Raw genomic sequence first — 21,892 nt, forward strand, 5'->3', positions numbered from 1 at the left:
CAGCCTGGGTGACAGGGTGAGACCTTGTCATAAATAAATAAATAAATAAATAAATAAATAAATAAATAAAATTTTTAAACTCCAGTCATTTCATCTGCTGAAGGGGACAGCTGCTGTAATTTTTGTGTGTCCTTCAGATCTGCTTTCTAAACAGAGACAGGGAGAGGGAGGAGAAAAGAGCGTCAGGTTCAGGTTTTACAAACAAAAATAATAGACTCTATGTATTATCTATACTCATAGACTCATTAGGAACCTTTTTTCAAAGAATATTAATCACAAATAATTGGAGAACCTAGAATAAATTCTTTCATTTTGCTATATATATGTATATATATACACACACACATATATGTATGCACACACACACACGTATATATACACACACACATATATATATATATATTTTTTTTTGAGAAAGAGTTTCGCTCTTATTGCCCAGGCTGGGGTGCAATGGCGCGATCTTAGCTCACTGCAACCTCTACCTCCCAGATTCAAGCAATTATCCTGCCTCAGCCTCCCGAGTAACTGGGATTACAGGCAAGCACCATCACATCTGCCTAATTTTGTATTTTCAGTAGAGACAGGGTTTCCCCATGTTGGCCAGGGTGGTCTCGAACTCCTGACCTCAGGTAATCTGCCGGCCTCAGCCTCCCAAAGTGCTGGGATTACAGGCATGAGCCACCACGCCCAGCCCATTTTGCATATTTTTAAATGGTGTCCATCTGTGTTCTGTGTTTTTCCTGTGATTTGTCACGGCCTCTATCCTACGTTCTACTTTTAGCTTGATATCTGGTAAGCATTTTTTCACACTTCTCCTTAGTCTTCATTGTCATAGGTTCTAATGGCTGCATCCTAGCCCCTTATTCTGAAGTACCAGCAGGTACTAACTTAGAAAGCTGAGTAGCAGTGACTCTGTAGGTCCCAGGGTCAGGATTCACTGCTTCCACTCCAGCTGCTCATTACCAGCGCTGTTGTTTTGTGAATCTGTGTCACTGTCTTTGCTTTGTTCCTCTGTAAAATGGCAGCAGAGTCACCTCCTTCCTAGCGCTGCTATGAACGTTCAGTTAAGTGATGTGAGTTCAGTCCCCAGGCCTGTGCTGGCCCTTGGGCACCACCCTGCTCTACACCACACCCTAATTCTTGGCCTGGGCCGATTGTCTGGAGAGCTGCTCTTACCTCGGTTATGGCAGCGACCCCTGCTGAAATCCTGACTCAGGAGTGGTCTTTTAGTGTGTGCCATGTCATTTTTGCAGGGAAATGCCTAGAAGAGAAAATCGTGGGAGAACAGGCTGACCTCCCTCTTTTGTTATATAATACTGTCCCCTTGCTTTCTGAAATGACCATCCGGTTGGCAAGGCCTCCTACGATGGCAAATGGACGAGAGGATGCACCCATTTCCCCACATTCACACCAGCAAGGAATGTTATAATCCTGTCAGTGTTTTACTGTGTCAGGTGGACATTACATAGCATCTTGTGATTAATTATATTTTTATTACTAAAGCAAATAGCACTTTTCCATGCAATTTTCCCCCATGGGACCAACCTGTCTATATGTAAAACCATCCATCTCCCTTTTGTTAAAAATTCCTAGTGATTTGGTGAGGATATCCAGAAAAGAGTAATCTATGCCATGAAGCATTTCTGCAATGAGAAATGCTGGCCTGTGAGCCAGAGTTGTTAGTGAGAGCCTGCAGAGCCCGGCCCTGGCTTTTGCTTTCCTGTCTGATGCAGGTGGAGGGCCTGGGTGATGGGTGCAATGGCCCTGAGCACCCGCCATCTGGAGAGGAATTACCACTGCGGATCACCCTGGGGCTGGGTGACCCTCCCTCCTCTGCACACCCCCAACCTCCACATCTTTCCTGAAGACACCAAGGGTTGGATTTCACCGTAATGTGACCCAGAGATGTAAACAGCTGCTGATGCTAAAACACTAGAGTGATATCTGGCAAAGAAAGAAGCATCCTTCCAGTGGAAGGCTGGCAAAACTAGGGCAACAGAGGGCGAGCCCCCAAAGTGCCAGGAGGATGTCACCTCCCAGGAAGGCCAGCCCTCTTTCCCTGGTGCTTTGGCCACAAGGGGACTCAGTGGCACAAGAAGGTCGTTAAACAACTATGACCAGGTCAGTAGCATCCTAAGCTTCGTTTTGTTTGTTCTGCAGTGAGCTGTGGGCTGGTAGATCATTTTCACTTTTTGCTGCTCTACTGACGGAGGCAAATGCAATAAAAAATGTCATGGATGTGCAAATAAAATGGCAGTGTCTTTTCTAAGATTAACAGAGGATGTCACACACTTTGAATGGACTGAAAGCATTTGCCTTTTATTCTAAGTGTTTTCCTTGGCGGACAGGAGAGAAATACACACACACACACACACACACACACGGCCAACATTTAGAACTTACAGAATTAAAGCCATTTTTTTTTTCATTTCATTTTCTCTATTGTCCTAGATTTGTGGGAAAAAAGACAGTAGAGAGAGAATTTTATTCTAATTATTGGGACAGGAGAGATGGCTTAACAATTATTGTTCTGGAACAAAAGGTAAGACTGTCTCCTTGGAACATAAGGACAGACAGAAGCAGGGATGGACAGACGGGGGCAGTCTCTTTCGAGGTGTGCCTGCAGAACAGTGAGCTGCCGGCCATCAGGGACACGGTTTCCACGGCCAGCATTACTCTGTCATATTCACGGAATTCTGTTTTATTATTCTTTCAGAATACTGAAAAAGAAAAATAATTTCTGTTAGATTTTGTAATTAAAATAATTCGTTTTTTCTGAAACATGAATTATGAAAATGATGTTTAAAGACTGAATTATTGACAGCTAAAATCATTTCTCCTTGAAAGGCTGACTGTGAAACACACAGTATCACTGAAGGTATTTATTTAAAAGTAGTATATTAAATTGAAAGCAATTATCAAGAACTAAATGGTTTTCAGGTCCTACAGGTTTTTAAACATTTTATGTTTTTTCTAACCAAATGCTTCTTTACATAGAAACTTTAACTTACCCTCCGTGGCCAGCACATTGAAATGCCAGTGCACAGTGAAGACTAACACTTACCAGCAACCAGAAATATGTTCACTTACAAGCTGAGAGCTCATTGTAAATGTTTCTTGTCATCTTGAATGGCACCATATGTGCTGATTCCATAACCCTAGCTATTCACTGCATTTATAATTTCGTCTTCCCTTACCAGTTCCTACTTCTAACCACTGCCTTTAAAAATCAAACTAGTAACACCAACCAAACCTGAAAAAACAAATTTCCCTGGTGCTATTCATTTATCCTTCTCCTCCTTTACTTCATTAAATACTTAATTGGAATGTATTAGCTTTGCATTAAAGGCAAGTTAGATGCCTAGAAATTTGGAAATTATCATCACTGTATATGAAAGTAATGACATAAATTATAATTTAGAGAACAAAAAGGATTTTCTAAAATGTGAAACTGCATTATAGCAATGTTCTACTATTATTTCCCTATTTGCTCTAGCTACTTTCTTGGGACATTAATGTGTTATTGAAATAGAATGTTTGCCCCATTTTATTTTCTAATATGAATTTGAAATCTTTATGAGGAAAATATTTAGAACTGAGATATTTTCCTGTATAAAAGAATATAATTATGGACAATAGTTGATGAATAAGCACAAGTAACTGAATAATCTCAAATGGTATAAATGCATTTCCTACATTTTAAGTTTAAATCAAAAGTTGCCAGTTCTCAAATACAAAACAATAGTATTTTGGAGAAAAAAAAAATGACTAAATAAAGATTATCTCTAGGAAAAGGTGCAGAAGTTCTAAATTTTGATGAAGCCTAATTTAGCAATTTTTCCTTTCCTGGTTATTGTTTTCTGTGACGGTGAGGAGGGGCTTTTGCCTTTATATTTATATCTGAACTATTTAATTTTTTTCAGTGAGAATATGTTCTTTTATTACTTTTGTAGTTTCTTTAAAGTTTTGAATGAAGCGGTCATATATTCCCATTATGCAGGTCTTGGGAAATAAAGAAGAAAAATCTTTTCTAGTTCTGTCATGAATTCCCCTGTGGCCAATGCATAATACTCATATAAGGTCAAAGCATTTTGGTCCTTTTTCTTTCCATTTAAATAAATGTTAACCATTCTCTGTATAATTTCAGGAAATTAAATGAGATTGGCAGATTAAATTAAATGCATATATATTAACTGGTATCTTTTCCTAATGTCCTTCCAACAACTTGATTGGTTGGACCAGACCCTCAGCCCACAGGGTCAGTGAGAGTGGATATGGTGTCACCCCTGCAACTTAAGAAAGTCAGAGTCAAAACAGATAAACACCACAACATTTTAATAATGTAAAGAGAACTGAGCAGGTTCCAGATTCTTATTACATCGTTTACTCCACACACAAGGCATGATTGAAAAATCAAGTTAAATCACCCTGTAATCTCACAGGCACCTTATGGCCTACATACGCCCTAAGTTCCACCTTCACAATGTCCGTTAAAAGTTCCACCTTCACAATGTCCCTTAACTTGGGCTTAAAGGTTTAGCTGTTTGTATGTATGTTCCTAACATGGACAGAAGAGGTTACTTTGTACCTGCTTGTGCATTCACACATACACATGCCTGTACATGTCTTTTACTGGATAAGCGGGTATTTGTTTAATTCTGAAAGACAAGCAATGACATAATTAAGTGCTCCCATCTGAGGGATGACTGCAGTTGATTCTACTCCTTCTGGGCCCTGCTAATGGCCTTTCTCCCTCTGGCCTGCTCTCAGATATCTCAGGGGCTCTGCCTGTAAATAATTAATGGTGACTCTTAATGTGTGTTGGGAAGTGAAGCTGCCTTATTCACATGTATAACCGCTTACACACCAAGCCTTTTCCCGATTCCTCTTTTCAAAAGCACACAGCCAAGACACAATAATCTCCACTCAGACACAGCAATTCTGTGTTGGCATCTCAGGGATGATACAGATTGTGTGTGATGGTCATCCATTTACTTGGATTTTCAGAATGATTGCCTTTGAAATGGAGCAAGTCATGGCTTAGCGTGAGTTGTAAAGACCCTGGATTGGTATTAGGGCCTTTGCTCTGTAAGCAGCTTGCCTTTGCCTTTCTACAGAGCAGGATTTTTCAGCTTTGGTGGCAAGACTTTATACCTTGTGTCATATGGTAAGCCTTGCATTTAGAGTATAGACATTAGGACTCACCTTTTCTCTCAACATTTTGTTATGAAAAATTTCAAACATACACTAAAGTTGAAAGAATTGAACCATCTATAGTCATATGCATACCACTCAGGTCGCACCATTAACACTTCCAAAATTTCTCTCTTACCTTTCTATCCAACTGTTCACTCATTTTTAATGCATTTCAAAGCATATTGCAAACATCAGTACACTTCACTCTTAAATACTGTAGCACGCATAGTATGGACTAAGGCAGTATTGTTTGTAGTTTTTTTAGGTAAAATATATATAAAGTAAGATACACATATCTTAAATGGACTGCTTGATAAGTTTTGACAAATACAGCAACTGTGTAATGAAAACTCCAGTGAGATATAGAACCACCAAACTAATGTCCTTATGCCCCATCCACGGTAAAACTCGCTGTCTACCCTGTGCCCACGATCCACTCTTCTGACTTTTTATTCGCTGTACCTTAGAACAGCATATAAATGGAATCATTTTTGTACAAAGTTTCTTTCACTCAGCATCTTTTTTGAGATTGCTATCAGTCTTTTCACACATCAATCGGTCCTTCCTTTTTATTGTTGAATAGTTACTGTACCACAGTTTGTTTATTCATTCTCCTGTGGATGGATACTTGGGCTATTTACAGTTTGGAAATATGAATAAGGCTGCTATGAACATTCTTGGATACCTTTTTTGACATATTTATCTTGGGTAGATAAGAATGGAATTTTGTGTCACAGGGTAGGTATACATTTAGTTTTATAAGAAACCACCAGACCTGTTTCCAAAGTGATTGGACCATTTTGCACTCTAACCAATAAGGTATGAACATTCTGGTTGCTCCATTTCCTCATCAAGTAGTGTTGGTCTTACAATTTTAGCTATTCTGGTGAGAGCATAGTGGTATCTCATCGTGGTTTTAATTTGCATATCCCTGATGACCAATGACATTGAGCTTTTTGAATATTTTTTGCTGTTCAAATCTTTACCCTCTCTCTTTCGTTCTCTCTTTCTCTCTTTCTTTCTCCCTTCCCTTCCCTTGCTCCTTCCTTCCTTCCTTCCTTCTGTTTTGTTTTTTTTTTTGAGGCAGGGTCTTGCTCTGTCACCGAGGCCAGTGGAGTGCAGTGGTGCAATCACAGCTCATTGAAGCCTTGACCTCCTGGGCTTAAGCCATCCTCCCACCTCTCAGCTTCCTGAGTAACTGGGACTACAGGTGTGCACCACCATGCCCAGCTAATTTTTAAAATTTTTCGTTAGAGACAGGGTCTGTATGTTTCCCACACTGGTCTCAAACTCCTAGGCTCAATGGATCCACCACCTTGACCTTCCAAAATGCTGGGATTACTTTGGTGTGAGCCACCATGCCCAGCCTGCTCATTTTCAACTGGATTGTTTGTCTTTTTATTATGGAGTTATGTGAGTTTTTATATTGTAGATACCATTCATTTTCAGATATGTTTTGAAAATATGTTATTGTGGTCTATAATTTGCCTATTTAACTTTAAATGGTATCTTTTGAGGAGCAGAAGTTTTAAATTTTGATGAAGCCTAATTTAGCAATTTTTCCTTTCCTGGTAATTGTTTTCTGTGTCCCATGTAAGAAACCTTTGCTTACCCTCAAGTCATGAAGATAGTCTCCCATATGATTTCCTAGAAGCTTCATAGTTTTAGCCTTTATGTTTAGGTCCATGATTCATCTCAATTATTTTTTCTTTTTTTAAAACTTTTTTTCAAGTTCAGAGGTACACGAGCAGGATGTGCTGGTTTGTTGCATAGGTAAACATGTGCCATGGGGATTTACTGAACAGATCATCCCATCACCCAAGTATTAAGCCCAGCATCCATTAGCCGTTCTTCCTTATGCTCTTTCCCCACCCTCCCTCACCACAGGTGCCCAGTGTGTGTTGTTCCCCTCGTGCATCTATGTGTTCTCATCAATCAGCTCCCACTTATAAGTGAGAACACGTGGTATGTGGTTTTCTGTTCCTGTGTTAGTTTGCTGAGGATAATGGCTTCCAACTTCATCCATGTCCCTGCAAAGAGATAATCTTATTCCTTTTTATGACTGCATAGTATCCTATGCTGTATATGTACCACATTTTCTTTTTCTTTTTTTCTTTTTTTTTGAGACAGAGTTTTGCTCTTGTTGACTAGGCTGGATCACAGTGGTGCTACCTCGGCTCACTGCAACCTCTGCCTCCCAGGTTCAAGCAATTCTCCTGCCTCAGCCTTCGTAACAGCTGAGATTACAGGTGCCCACCATGACGCCGGGCTAATTTTTTGTATTTTTAGTAGAGACGGGGTTTCACCATGTTCGCCTGGCTGGTCTTGAACTCCTGGCCTCAGGTGATCCAACTGCCTTGGCCTCCCAAAGTGCTGGGATTATAGGTGTGAGCCATCACACCCAGCCACCACATTTTCTTTATCCGGTCTATCACTGATGGGCATTTGGGTTGATTCTATGACTTTGCTATTGTAAATAGTGCTGTAATGAACATGTGTATGCCATCTCAAGATAATATTTGTGTATGGTGAAAAGTAGGGGTCATTGCTTTTTATTAAATGAGGGTGTCCAGTTGCTCCAGCACTATTTACTGAAAAGACTTTGCTTTTCCCATTGTACTGCTTTGGCTCCCTTGTCAAAAATCAATTGGATGTACAAGCACAGGTCTATTTTTCAACCCTCTATTCTGTCCCTTGGAGCCATTTGTCTATACCCAGTACCATACTGTCTTGATTATTATAGCTTTGTAGTTTGTTTCTTGGAAGGATAATGGCTTCCAACTCCATCCTGCCAATGTCTTGAAATCAGGTAGTGTACATTCTCCAACTCTCTTCATTTTCAAGGTTGCTTTGGCTATTCTAGGTCTTTCAAATTTCCATATAAACTTAAGAATCAGATTGTCAATTTATTTCCCCAAAAAATGACCCTATTGGAATCATAGTTGGGATTAAATTGAATCTATAGATAAAATCAAAGAGAACTGACATCTTAACAGTACTAAGTCTTCTAATACATGAAGATGGATGTCTTCCCACTTATTTAGGTCTTGTTCAATTTCTCTCAGCAATGTTGTATGTTTTCAGCATACAGATCTTGCCAATCTTTTATTACATTTTTTTTCTAAGAATGTAATTTTATACTATCCTAAACTACTTTTTCAATTTTTCAAATGTTAGCTGCGATTATGTGATTCATTTTTGTGAGGTGTATGTCTGTGAGCCAACCGTGCTATGCATTTACATTTAAAAAGAAAAACAAGGCCAGGCACAGTGGCTCACGCCTGTAATCCCAGCACTTTGAGAGGTTGAGGTGGGTGGATCACTTGAGGTCGAGAGTTTGAGACTAGCCTGGCCAACATGGTGAAACCCTGTCTCTACTAAAAATACAAAAATTAGCCAGACTTGGTGGCTTGCACCTGTAATCCCAGCTACTCAGGAGGTTGAGACGTGAGAATCACTTGAACCCAGGAGGTGGAGATTGCAGTGAGCCGATATCGTGCCACTGCACACCAGTCTGGGAGGCAGAGTGAAACTGTGTCTCAAAAAAAAAAAAAAAGAAAAAAGAAGAAGAAAATCAATCCAAAGCCTGTTTTATTCATCCCTTCAGAGAGGCAGCACAAAGATGGGGTGGGTTTAGCCTGAGAGCTGGGAGACCAAACTTCTGTCCCAGTTTGCCTCTACTGGCTGTGTGAACTTGGCCAAGAATGATTGTGTTGAAGTCAAAATAAAAATATACAGATAAATTTTTATTTTTATTTTTTATTTGTACAAATTTGTGGGGTGTAAGTGACATTTTGTTATGTGTATATAGTGCATAGTGATCCAGTCAGGGCATTTAGGGTGTCTATCACCTGAATACAGTACATTTTTGTTAACTATAGTCACCCTACTCTGCTGTCAAACATTGAATTTATTCCTTCTTACTGTATGCTTGTACCCTTTAACCCACTTTTGTTCATCCTCCCTGCTCCCACACTCACCCTTCCCAGTCTCTGTTATTTGTTTTTCCCATTTTTCCACTCTCTTCCTCCATGTGATCAAATTTTTAGCTCCCACAAATAAGTGAGAACATGCGATATTTGTCTTTTTGTGCCTGCTTATTACACTTAAGATAATGACCTCCGGTTCCATCCATGCTGTTGCAAATGAAAAGAGAATTTTTTTTTTTTTTTTTTTTTTTAGACAGAGTTTCACTCTGTCACCCAGTCTGGAATGCAGTGGTGTGATCTCAGCTCACTGCAACCTCAGGCTCCTGGGTTCAAGTGATCCTCGTGCCTCAGCCACCTAAGTAGCTGGGATTACAGGTGCATGCCACCACGCCCAGCTAATTTTTGTGTTTTTAATAGAGACGGGGTTTCACCATGTTGGCCAGGCTGGTCTCGAACTCTTGACCTCAAGTAATCTGCCTGCCTCAGACTCCCAAAGTACTGGGATTACAGGCGTGAGCCACCATGCCCAGCCTGAAAAGAATTTTAAAATCTAATGTTTTATTGGGATATAAGAATTGTAATTTGTGATATATATATATATATATATATAGAGAGAGAGAGAGAGAGAGAGAGAGAGAGAGAGAGTTGATATGTTTGAAGAATAAAGAGAAAGTTGGCAGTTTTGTAATAGAAAGGAGAAATGTTAGGGGTGTTTTACAAGAAAATGTATTAGTATTAGCAAGATTTTGGAGAGTTGGCAAGTTATGATGGGTGAGTGACAGTTGTGGGTAAAGCTAGTTTTAGAGTCGTTTTAGTAGTTATTAGATAAAACTGGTTTTAGTTGTAGTAGACATTTTTAGTAGTCGGACTTGTAGAGAATTATATTTTTGGAATAATGTTACATGCCCGGAGTGCTTTTTCTTCTTGGCTTCTCAGCTCTGTTTTAGTAGGGTGTAAAAACAATAATCCAATTTGCATGATCACCTTTCACAACAGTATTCTTTACCTATTTCTGCTGTCACTCCACGCAATCAGAATTTAACTCCTCATCCATTGCGGTCTTTTCTGTAATATCTATGGAGAGAAAGCTTTTTACTGTTGTTCCCTAACCTCTTTGGAAATCTGGTAGAAGTTTTGAATTTTGTCCTTGGAAAAATGTACACACACACATCCAGTTTTGTGTACAATTTTAGGATGTTCAGGAAACTTTAGAAGCCTGTTAGCCTTTCGGGGTCCACAGACCCTCACTGTGAACCCCTTCTAGAGTGGAAGCTCAGGGAGGGCAAAAGGCCGCCGTCGTTTCCCTCTGCTCCTTCTGCACCCAGCGAGTGCTCGGCCCATCATGGCCGCTCAGTAAATGACTGTCGCTTTTGTTGAATGGCCCGGGTGCTGGATCGTGGCCTCCCGCAAGGCTGGCCTCTCCTCCCGAGTGGCACCAGGTGCTCAGATGACCTGGAGCAGCCCAGTGCTCTGGTGAACCAGCGCGATCCGAGGCCCAGTGTTTCGGGGGTTGTCCCAGATTGTTACGCAGCGCGTTTGTGCAAGAGCAGGTCTGGAGTGAGGGCTGCTGATTCTAAATCCCACGCCCTTCGTGGGGTTTTCTAGGCTGGCAGGGAAAGCGTCCAGATCTCCACACCCCCAGGAGTTGGCCTGTCTTTCTTCCATCACTAAATACTCTATCCCCTGTGGGCACAGCAGCGGGACAGTTTGGCTGAGACCTCCAGCTCTCTCGCCAAAGCCCCTGCTCCTCCGCTGCTGTCGGTGAGGTCAGCCCGGCTGCTCCCCCGCAGGCAGCTGTCCCCAGTGCCCTGGAAGGGCTCCAGGTGGCAGTCTCACTGCAGAATCCTCCTAGCTGTGCTCGCTGCCCGGTGCCTTCGCAGACAGCCCGCTTCGCACCAGCCCCGGGAGGGCTCTGAGGCAGGGTTGCAGGTCGCGGGGTGGCAAGAGCAGGGAGCATTGCAGGGCCATGCCTTTCTCTTCCTGAAGCCCCCACGATCGTGCAATGGACCGCACATCCCTCTGCTGTGTTCTACGATGATTCTCAAGAGCACGCAGGCAGTTGACGGTGACGCTGTGTGTGCGCTTCCTCCCACGCAGGTGCTGGGGACATGGGCAGCAAACCGTCCACGCCAGGCGGTGACCCTACAGCGCAGTCCCCGAGGACGGAAGGCATTCGCGCCGCGTACAGGCAGGGAGACCGTGGCGGCGCCCGGGACCTGCTCAAGGAGGCCTGCGACCAGTGCACGTCCCAGCTGGAAAAGGTAGGGGGAGTGCCTGCCCCTGCGGCCACCAATGCAGTCCTGGGCTGGAGGAAGGTGACCGCTCAGATGATTTTCTCGTTCTTGTCATAACTGTAATGAGCATTCTTACTGTGTTCTGGAAATGCCTCATTTTGCATATAAACTTGTGGGCGCCTTTCCTTTCCAATTGACTTCTCAGTCTGCTATCACCTAAGCAGGCCCCTGCCACCTTTTCATGGGAGGGCTTTGAGGGACAGGGGTGGGGTCACTTAAATGTAAAGAACAAAATGCCACCCAGAGACTTAACCTACTGTATTCTTTTACGCTTTTTGTCATTATAAAAAGTAGCACATGCTGGAAAAATAAAATGTAGAAAATATATAAAAGTAGGAAAAATGGGACAAAAAAGTAACCAAATTTCTAATACACCCTAAAACCCACTTAGCGGTTTTGCTGTATTTTCTTCCAGCCTGCCGATCTGAGCATACATTGTTGTTGTTGTTGTTGTTGTTGTTGTTTCTAATATAGATGCCACCAGATTGCATATATGGTTATGCAGCTGCTGCTTGTACTTTTATAATATTATTTTAATAATTTTCCAGATGATTAAAAATTCCTTATAGGCGTCTCGTTCAATGGATACATGACATTCCATCTACAGGGAATGTGTTCACCCGGCTATTTATCTTGGTTGGATATGTGGATTGCTTCTCATTTCTTACTAATATAAATGATGCTCTATTGAATGTTTTTGCCGAATTCTTTTCTTATTGTAATGTTATTTTCTTAGCATAGATGTACGGGGATTGAGAATGTGGATATGAGGACTTTTAAAGTTTTGGAGTACATGCCAAGCTGTTTTCCAAAAATCTTCTACAGATTAACCCTGCCAGCAACAATTGGAGTGGGCCCTTACCACGTTTTTTGCCCTTGTGGGAGATTCTTATTGGTTATTATCATGAAAATACCTTAAGGATGTTTTATTTGCATTACTTTGATTAGGACAGGTTTAACATGTTTCCATTTAATTGATAGTTAGAATTCATTCAATTCCTAAAACTCCAACCTGTTCTCAGAAGTGTAAGAGATTGGGAGAGGGGCAGTACTGCATGCTTGGGAATTGTTAAGCATAAGGAAGGCATTTGAAATCCCTCTGATTAGGAATTCATGGTGGATATAGCAAAGGACCATTCTTCTGCACAGGGAGAGCTGCGCTGTGCACATGAGCAGGTCAGAGCTGTGGGCTCTTCGGGTGGACAGCAGTGGCCTCAAGCAGGGAAGAGCTGTGCAGCAAACACAGCCTGGCATCCCTGCCAAGTGGCCAAGCAGACAGAGATAGTAGCTCATTTCAGAGCTGTGCAGATTCAGGGATGTGGCAGCAGCAGGAGATGCTGATGGGGGAAGATGATCACGGAGGGGCCCGAGAGCCAAAGGGGATGTGATTTCATCCTGAGGGTGGAAAAGCTGTTAAAGAGAGTGGCATCATAATTTGGGAAAGGGCACTCTTGCTGATATTTGAATAAAGGAAAACAGAGTCCTGGGTGTGGGTCTCTTCTCTGTAGCATCATGGACAGTGGCAACTCAAAATCAAAAAGGTTCCTAGAAAGCTGCCTCTCTGCTGAATACAACATTGATGAAATCCTAGCTGATTGGACTTTAAGAAGACAGTGAGGAAAAGGATGGATACATCTGTGTTTTCATAAAAATGTAAAATTATAGTTCCAAAAAATACCATAATTAAAAGTCAAGGATTGATGCAAAAGGAGAAGGTATATGGCTAATATCCTTCATTGACAAAGAGCTTTTATAAGTCAATATGAAATAATAATATAACTTTCAAAAGGACAACAGGACATGGAAGCAGCAAAATAAAGGTAAAGAAAGTAGAAGGCATGAAATTGTAAAAATAATTTGAAAGTTTTGAAATAGAAAGCAAAGTAGAAAGAAGTAGAAATGACTACCAAATGAAAAATTGATTCTTTGAAGAGATTAATAAAATGGAAAATCTCTGGTGAGAGTAAAAGATGAAAAAGAAGAAATAGATAAATCAGGAATATAAAAGAGACCTTCACGACAGTTTATACAAGCATTAAAAACATAACAACAGAATGTATTATGAGCAAGTTTATGTTAAAACACTCAAAAATTTAGATGAAATGAACAAATAAAAATAAAAATTTAACTTTGAAAAGAAAGAGAAAGCATGAATAGTCTTTCAACCATGAAGGAAATAAATCAATCATGTAAAACCTTCTGACAAAACAAATTCTAGGTCTACATGGTTTTACTCGTGTGTTCTACCAAATAATAAAATCACTTGTCCAGAAAATAGAAAAAGAGGGTGCACTCCCCTCCCCCGTTCCTTTGATGAAGCTAACACAACCTCAATACCAAGAGTAGGTGAGAACAGTACCTGGAATGAAAATGACTAAGGATATGAATAGGCAAATAGACACACACACACACCTGAACGATATTCAGATGGATGGTACACATATGTAAAGTTATTCAACTTTGTTAAAGCTTATAGAAAGGTAAATTAAACAAAAATGAAACAACATTTTTAAGTTAATCAGATTGACACCTTAAAGTTTGATAAAAATCAGAAGGAAGGCTATGGGAACTTACACACCTTTATTCAATGCTACTAGGAATATACTAGGAATGTGTGCAGCCTCTTTGGAAGGCCATCTGAAAATGCTTATCAAATTTTCAAATTTCATCATCTTTGACCCAGCAAAACTACTGCTAGGAACTTACCCCTACAGATTTACTTGAAAAAAAAATTACCAAGTTGTATGTGTAAGGATGTTCACTCAAGTTGTGTTTAAGATAGCACAACCTTGAAAACCGCCTAACTGTTCCATCCACAGGAGAAGGCTGCTACAGAAATGTCAGTCTGTCCAGGTCCTAGAATACCACACAGCACTCCAAAAGCACAAAATAATCTCTAGCAGCTGTTTTGGAAAGAACTCCAGTGTAACTTAATGTAATAAGCGCAGAACTTCTGCTTCCGGGAAGATGGAGGGAACATGGAGGTTGTTTACTTTGCCCTCTTCTCACTAAGTGCACTAAAGCTCTAGACGTTACATGTAAAACAAACGTAGGATTCTGAAAGGTGGAGAAAAGAAGGCAGACTAGCTGGTGGTCTCAGTACTCAAGGAAATCGCAGTAGTACGTTTTTGGGTTTTACTTTTATCTCATACGTCCCAAACCAGATACTGAGGAAGTTGGCAATCCAGAAACACAAACTGGCACAGAGGAGAAAAAAAAAAAATCCAAGGAAAGCCTGCTCTCTCTAACCAAAGCACCAGGAAAGGCACAGCAAAGCCAGGCAGGAAACTTATAGGCAATCACCAAACCCCCTTCGGCCAAACACTGCAGAAATATGCTTGCAGACCGGCCCTACCTCTCACCAGCAAAGGCCAGGTGGAGAGCCTAGAGTTCCAACCTTGCCAGGCTGTAACAGGCACCTCAATCATCCCCACCCCAGGGTGTCAGAGAAGGCTGTGAGGAGCTGGGGTGCTAATCCCCACCAGGTGGTGACAACATCCCCCCATCACCATCAGTGGACAGCATGTGGGGAGCCTGGACTTCTGTCCCCACCCAGCCTGGCAGTAATGAGACATGTGTTCCCCATATAACTAGGGTAGAATTGAAGCAGGCCTGGAGGAGAATCTCAAGTCCCAACTCTGCCCAGCAATAACAAGGAGCCCCTGCTTACTGGTGGTCAACTGATTATAAGTATAGCCCCCAGATTTCCACCCCACCAGGCAGCATTGAGGGGCCATCCCTGTTTACCCACCAGAGCGGCATCAGAGGAGGCCTGCCAAAACACAAGATTGAAGTAAGATCCAGAGTCTTAAAACATAATGCCCCAAATATCCAGGCCATTAAAAAAATTACTTATAATTACCAAGAACCAGAAAGATCACAAACTCACTGAGACAAGATGACCAAGAGAGGCCAGGAGCAGGATGACTCCAACGTTAGAATTATCTAACAAGGATTTTAAGGTAGTCATCATAAAAATGCTTCTGTGGGCAATTATAAATATACTTGAAACAAATGGAATAATAGAAAGTTTCAGCAAAGAAATAAAAGACACAAGGAGAGCCAAATGAAGATTTTAGAACTTAAAAGTACAATACCTGAAATTAAAAAAAAAAAACAAAACTCGATGAATGGGTTCAACTGTAGAATGGAGAAGAGAGGACAGGGGAAAGAATCAGGGAGAAGGCAGAACAGTAGAAATTACCCACTCTGGAAATAAAGCCAAAACAAAAGAAAATAGACTGAAAAAATGAACAGAGCCTCATGGACATGTGAGGATTTTAACAGAAGATCTAACATTCATGTCATCAGAATCCCGGGAGAGTAGACAGAAGGCAAGACTGAAGGAGAACTCAAAGAGACAATGGCTGAAAACTTCTCAAACTGGCAGAGGACATAAATGCTCAGATTGAAGAAGTTGAAAACAAACAGGACATACCCAGAGAAATCCATTCCAAGTGCATCATAGTCCAGCTTATTAAAACTAAAGACAAAACAAAATAAAACCTTGAAAGTAGTCAAAGAGAAACATTGCCTTTAGGGGAAAAACATCCAAAAGACAAAAATTACCAACATCAGAAGGGAAACACAGAACATCATTGCAGATCCTGCAGATATCAAAAAGATAATAAGGGGACATTATGAATAGCTCTAAACACATACATTGGATAACTTAGATGAAACGGACAAATCCTTGAAAAGTAGAAATTACCACAACTTAATAGGAAATACATAATTTGAATAACCTTTTAACTATGCAGAAAATTCTATTCATAATTTTAAACTTCCCCCAAAAATAAATTTACAGATCCAGATGGCTTCACTGGATAATTCTACCTAACATTTAAAGAATTAATACCAATTCTACATAGTCTCTTCTAGAAAATAGAAGAGGGAACATTTTTTAACACTTTCATCAAGGCTGTATTACCCTAACACCAAAACCAAAGACAGTGTTAAAAAAAGTATGGACCAATGCCCATTATGAATGTGGATGCAAAAATTCTTTACAAAATATTACCAAGTACAATTCTGCTATATGTAAAAGGAATTCTAAGCCATGACCAAGTGGAGTTTATTCCAGAAATGCAAAGTTGGTTCGGTTTCAATCATCAATCAATGTAATCCTCTTTACTAATAAACTAAAAAAGAAAAGTTACCTTATCATATCAATTGATACAGAAAAAAATTGACAAAATTCAATACCATGTTTCTCAAAAACTCTTAGAAAATTAAGAATAGGAGGGAACTTTCTCAATGGGATAAAGAATATTGACAAAAACCTACAACTAACATCATTCTTGATGTTGAAGACTGTTTTCCCCTAAGATCAGGAACGAGGCAAGAATGTCCACTCTCAATATAATGCTGCAAGTTCTACTCAAGAGCAACTATAATATCATTGTATTTAAAAAATACTATTCAATATATTTAATATATTGCTGGAAATTCTAGCCAATGCAAGAAGGCAAGGAAATGAAATAAAAGGCACACAGATATGAAAGAAATAAACTGTCTCTATTTGTAGATCACATGACAATCTATACAGAAAATCCATAAAAGAAATGATTTATGAAAGAAAAATTGGTAAACTGGACCTCACCAAGAGTAAAAACTTTTCTCTGAGAAATATCTAAGACAGTGATTCTAAAAAAAACAAGCTACAGACTGAGAGAAATATTTACAAATCACTTATCTGACAAAGGACTCCATAGCTAGAATATATAAAGAACTCTCAAAACTCAACATTAAAAAGCAAACAATCCAAATAGAAAAGTTATGAGATATGTGAAGAGATATTTCACTGAGGAAGATACACAGATGTCAAATAAGCACATGAAAAGATGTTTAACATCATTAGCCATTAGGAAAATAAAAATTAGAGCAATGATAAGATGTCATTACACAGCTTTATGAACAGCAAAAATAAAAAATATTGACAGTATCAAATTCAGATTGGGATGCAGAGAAGGGGTATCTCTAATGTGTTACCACCAACAATGTAACATGGTACAATCATGCTGGAAAATAGTTTGTCAGTTTCTTTAAAAAACTAAAAATTCACTTATGAACCAGCAATTGAACTCCTGAATATTTAGTCTAGAGAGAGGAAACTTACATGCACACAAAAACTTGCTCACGATGTTTCATACAAACTTTATTTGTAATGACCCAAAACTGGATACAACCAAAGACTCTCAGTAAGTGAATACTTAAACATACATGGAGTACTACTAAGCTATACAAAGGCACTCTCCTGAAACATGCAACAACTCGGATGGATCTCAGGACATTATGCTGAGTTAAAAAAAAAAAAAGCCAATCTCAAAAGATCATCTCTGTGATTCCATTTAAGTAACATTCTCAAAATGACAAAATTATAGAGGTGGAAAGAGATTAGTGTTTGTCAGGGGTTAGAGATGGTGAAGAGGAAGAGGATGAGTGAGACTACCATGGGTACGTGGCATGACAGAGACCTTTGTGGTGATGGAACAGGTTTGTATCTTGATTGTGGTGGTGGCTACTCAAGTCTACACCTGTGACAAAATGCAGAACATATACACACATTGTACTAACATCAAGTATCTTGCTACAATTATGTAAGATGTTGCCATTGGGGGAAACTGGATGAAGGATACTAGGGTCCTCTCAGTACTATCTTTGTAACTTCCCATGAATCTCTGATTATTTCAGAGCAAAAAGTTAAAAAATAACCGAAGTATAAGTCCACTTTTACAGCACTTAAAAACTGGTAATAGTTAATCTACGATGTCAGAAGTCAGTATAGTGGTTCCTCACCATAGGGCAGTGACTAGAAGGAACAAAGGGGGCTTCTGGGCACAGGTGATGTCCTGGTCTTTGGACTGAGGCCAGTTACATGGGTGTATTCAAATGCCTTGCATGAAACTGAACACTTAAAATATTTGCACTTTTCTGCAGGTGTGCAGGTGTGTTATATTGATGATTAAAAGGTCATAATGAATTAAGTGAAAAAAGCATTCAGTTGTATATGAGATTACCTGTGAGTACTATAAATAAATATGTTCTGGAAGGTGTCCTTTGCAGAGGACAATTGGGAGGTAAAGACATAGAGAGATGCCTACTTCTTGCTTTATACTTTTCTGTGCTGTTGGAATTTTTTAAAATACTCACTATGGAGACTCCAGCCAGAAAGCCAGCTTTGACCTTTCCCACTGTCTGGGTCCTCTTGGCCTTGGGCTGGCTCCTATGACATCACTTACCACTGCTAGAGGATGGGGCTTTTAAGCCTCTAACCGACCAAGTCTAGACAGCTGTTAGTTGTGTGCAGTGAAGCATTTAATCAATCACTGTGGCTTTTCTCCATAATGCAAATGCTTTCCTGGAATGACAGGGCTACTGGGCCTCACCCTCGGCAGAGTGGCAGGTGGGTGGGCTTTTCTTTCTGATCGTATTGAATATATGAGTCTACTGTCCTTCACCTGATCCCAGCCCCTTAGACTGTTCCTCTCCTCACTTGCCAGACATAGATCCCACTGCCAGCCCATTCACTCCACTTACAGAACCTGAGCCTTCCTCCAAGTCCCATGTTTCCAGGAAGTCTTGAATGCAACAGACTCTTAGGCTTTAGAGCTAGACACCCCAGTTCAAACCCTGAGCAGTTCTGCTGATGATAAACTCCCTAACCATGGGCAAGCTTTTATTTACTCTTCTGTAACATAGAAATACAGGCACATTCCTGGCATGACTGTTGGGAGGATTGAATGTAGCCATGTGAATAAAGTACTCAGTCCAGAATCTGTCACATGATGAGAGCTTTGATAAATGTCCACTCCCTTTCCTGGGGGCTCCATTTACCCATTCCTACCCAACGCATCTAAAATGATCTCCAAACACACTTGTGTTATAAACTATTCAGCAAGTCAAATGTGCTTGTTGGGGGCTGTTTATGCATACTCCCTCCTCAAATTAATTGTAAATCTGTGGAGACCAGAAATGGCCCCTGACATCCTCAGTGCACCGTCCCACCTCTCACACACAGTAGATCCTCAATAAGTGTTGATGGAGGCACTGGCCATCCCATTCCAATAGGGGCTCCCCATCTACCCGCTTGAACACACTGATGTTCAAGCCCATAGGAGACAACCAGATGCCAAAGGACTTGACATTTCAGAAATGCAATCAAACACTTAACATGCCAATCTAGCAGCCATCTGAGTATCCTTTTCTCAGACCCAGAGAGCTGTTGATAAGTCAAGACCACTTTTACACTGGTCTATGATAGCCACTTACTAGCTATGTGGTGTCGGGCAAGCTCTGAAACCTCTCTGAACCTCCACATTCTTGTTGATGTATTAATACATGGCCTGCCACATAGGACCTTTACATACCGGAAGGACTGGAAATGAGCAGGAACTCAGGTTTGGGTCCAGTTTCCACCATATCCTTTCCTTCCTCTGGGCCACCAAGTCAAGAGTCCCTCTGCATGCTGCTGGAGGATCTTTGTCCCTGGATTCAGATCTGTGAAGTCCCCTAGTCTGTCACATTCCATTTATGAATAAATTGCAGAATGGTTCCTCAGAGAGCCTGGTTGCCTTCCCTCTTCCCAGGACTGACTCAACATGTCCCAAGTGATTACTGAGCTCTGGCTCTATGCCAGAAGGGGCTATGCGCACCATCCCCTTCCTCATGAAGCAGGTAGTCGAGAGCAGCAAATGAGAGCCACATGTATAATATCGTATTTTCTAGTAGCCACATTAAAGCAGTAAACAAGCACACACCTATAATCTCAGGTACTCTGGTTGGAGGATCACTTGAGCTCAGAAGGTCGAGACCAGCCCTAGCAACTTAGCAAGATCTGGTCTCTACAAAAAAAAAAAAAAAAATTAGCCGGTGTGGTGGCACATGCCTGCAGTCCCAGCTACTCAGGAAGCTGAGGCAGGAGGATCACTTTAGTCTGGGAGGTCAAGGCTGCAGTGAACAAGCCTGGGTAACAGAGAGAGACGCTGGCAAAAAAAAAAAAAAAAAAAGAGCAAACAGAAACAAACAAATAAAATGTTAATATTATTTTTATTTAACATGAATATATTAAAATAATTGTTTCAACATGTAATCAACATAAATTATTCATAAGCTAGCTTACCCTTTCTGTACTAGGTCTTTGAATTCACATGTGATTTTATACTCTCCACCTCTCACTTCTGAGGAGCCACATTTCAAGTGCTGCCCAGTCACCCTTGGCAGGTGCTGCCGTTCTGGACAACACAACTCCAGCCCTGCCCCGGGACCTGGTGAAGCATTTAATGTCAGTTCTCTTGGCAGTTCCTAATAGAGCCAATCTCACTGGAGCCCTGTTCTGTTTTGGCCAGGGCCAGCTTCTGAGCATCCCAGCGGCCTATGGGGATCTGGAGATGGTCCGCTATCTACTCAGCGAGAGACTGGTGGAGCTGCCCACTGAGCCCATGGATGACAACCCAGCCGTGGTAGCAGCGTATTTTGGGCACACGGCCATTGTGCAGGAATTGCTTGAGTCCTTACCAGGTAAATCACAGGGCATGAGCTCTTAACCATGTCTCAGGGCACCTCTTCTTAGGCATCACCCCAAAATGTTTACTTCTTCATGCTTTCACCAATAATGAGATCAAGAAATCCAGGGCAGGCCACTGACACCCAAACAAAGTGAAGCTTGCCTGCTAGCCACATCCCACCTCTCACTCCCATGAACTCATAAGAGAAAGTCTCAAACACCATATTTCATAAAGAATGTAATTAACATTGCTTTTTTAAAAAATAATTAATAGACCTTGGTCTTTTTAGAGAAGTTTTAGATTTATGGAAAAAATTGATTGGAGTGTATAGAGTTCCAGAATTAATGATTTGAAGGTATGTTAACAGAAAACAGGTGATCCCTAATTCACTTACACAAGAATGTCTAGGTAAGAGAGACAGAGTAATCATACTAGTAACTTGTATTGAGATGGGGATGCAGCAGTCTTAGGAGGCAGGTGCTATATTTCAGGGCCATGGTTTTAAAATGAGGAAACCAAAGCTCAGAGAAGTGAGCTCCACCGTACTCCCTCCACACGGTTTTCCCTATGACTCTGTTTTGCATTAGTGTGGTACATTTGCGACAATTGATCAACTAATATTGATACCTTCTTATTAACTAAAGTCCATCGCTTACATTGCAATTCATTCTTGCTGTTGTAGATCCCATTGGTTTTGACAAATGGATAATGACACGTATCCATTAGTACAGTATTACACAGAACAGTTTCACTGCCCTAAAAATCCTCTGTGCTCCACCCCTCCCCTGGCCCCATCCCTCCCTCCCTCCCTCCCCTGGCCCCTGGCAACTACTGATCTTTTTTAGTATCTTTGCCTTTTCCAGAACATCGCTTTAGTTGGAATCCCACAGTATGTAGCCATTTCAAACTCACTTCTTTCCCATAGCAATATGCATTTAAGGTTTCTCCATGCCTGTTTGTGACTTGA

At 40.9% G+C, this 21,892-nt stretch overlaps 1 protein-coding gene across 12 annotated transcripts in view; it reads left to right on the forward strand.

Moving 5' to 3' along the window:
* Positions 1-21,892, forward strand: part of LRRK1 (leucine rich repeat kinase 1) — a 154,574-nt gene that overhangs the window by 45,376 nt on the left and 87,306 nt on the right. For all 12 annotated transcript variants that reach the window (XR_012415491.1, XM_065548549.1, XM_073996851.1 and 9 more), the window contains 2 exons: positions 11,223-11,386; positions 20,767-20,938. Coding sequence is in view for 11 of the 12 variants with exons in the window: in XM_065548549.1 (XP_065404621.1) it covers positions 11,223-11,386; positions 20,767-20,938 (336 nt within the window). In the remaining variant the exon portion in view is untranslated. The remainder of the gene's footprint in view (positions 1-11,222; positions 11,387-20,766; positions 20,939-21,892) is intronic.

The sequence above is a fragment of the Macaca fascicularis genome, chromosome 7 (assembly GCF_037993035.2).
Source record: "Macaca fascicularis isolate 582-1 chromosome 7, T2T-MFA8v1.1".
NCBI lineage: Eukaryota > Metazoa > Chordata > Mammalia > Primates > Cercopithecidae > Macaca > Macaca fascicularis.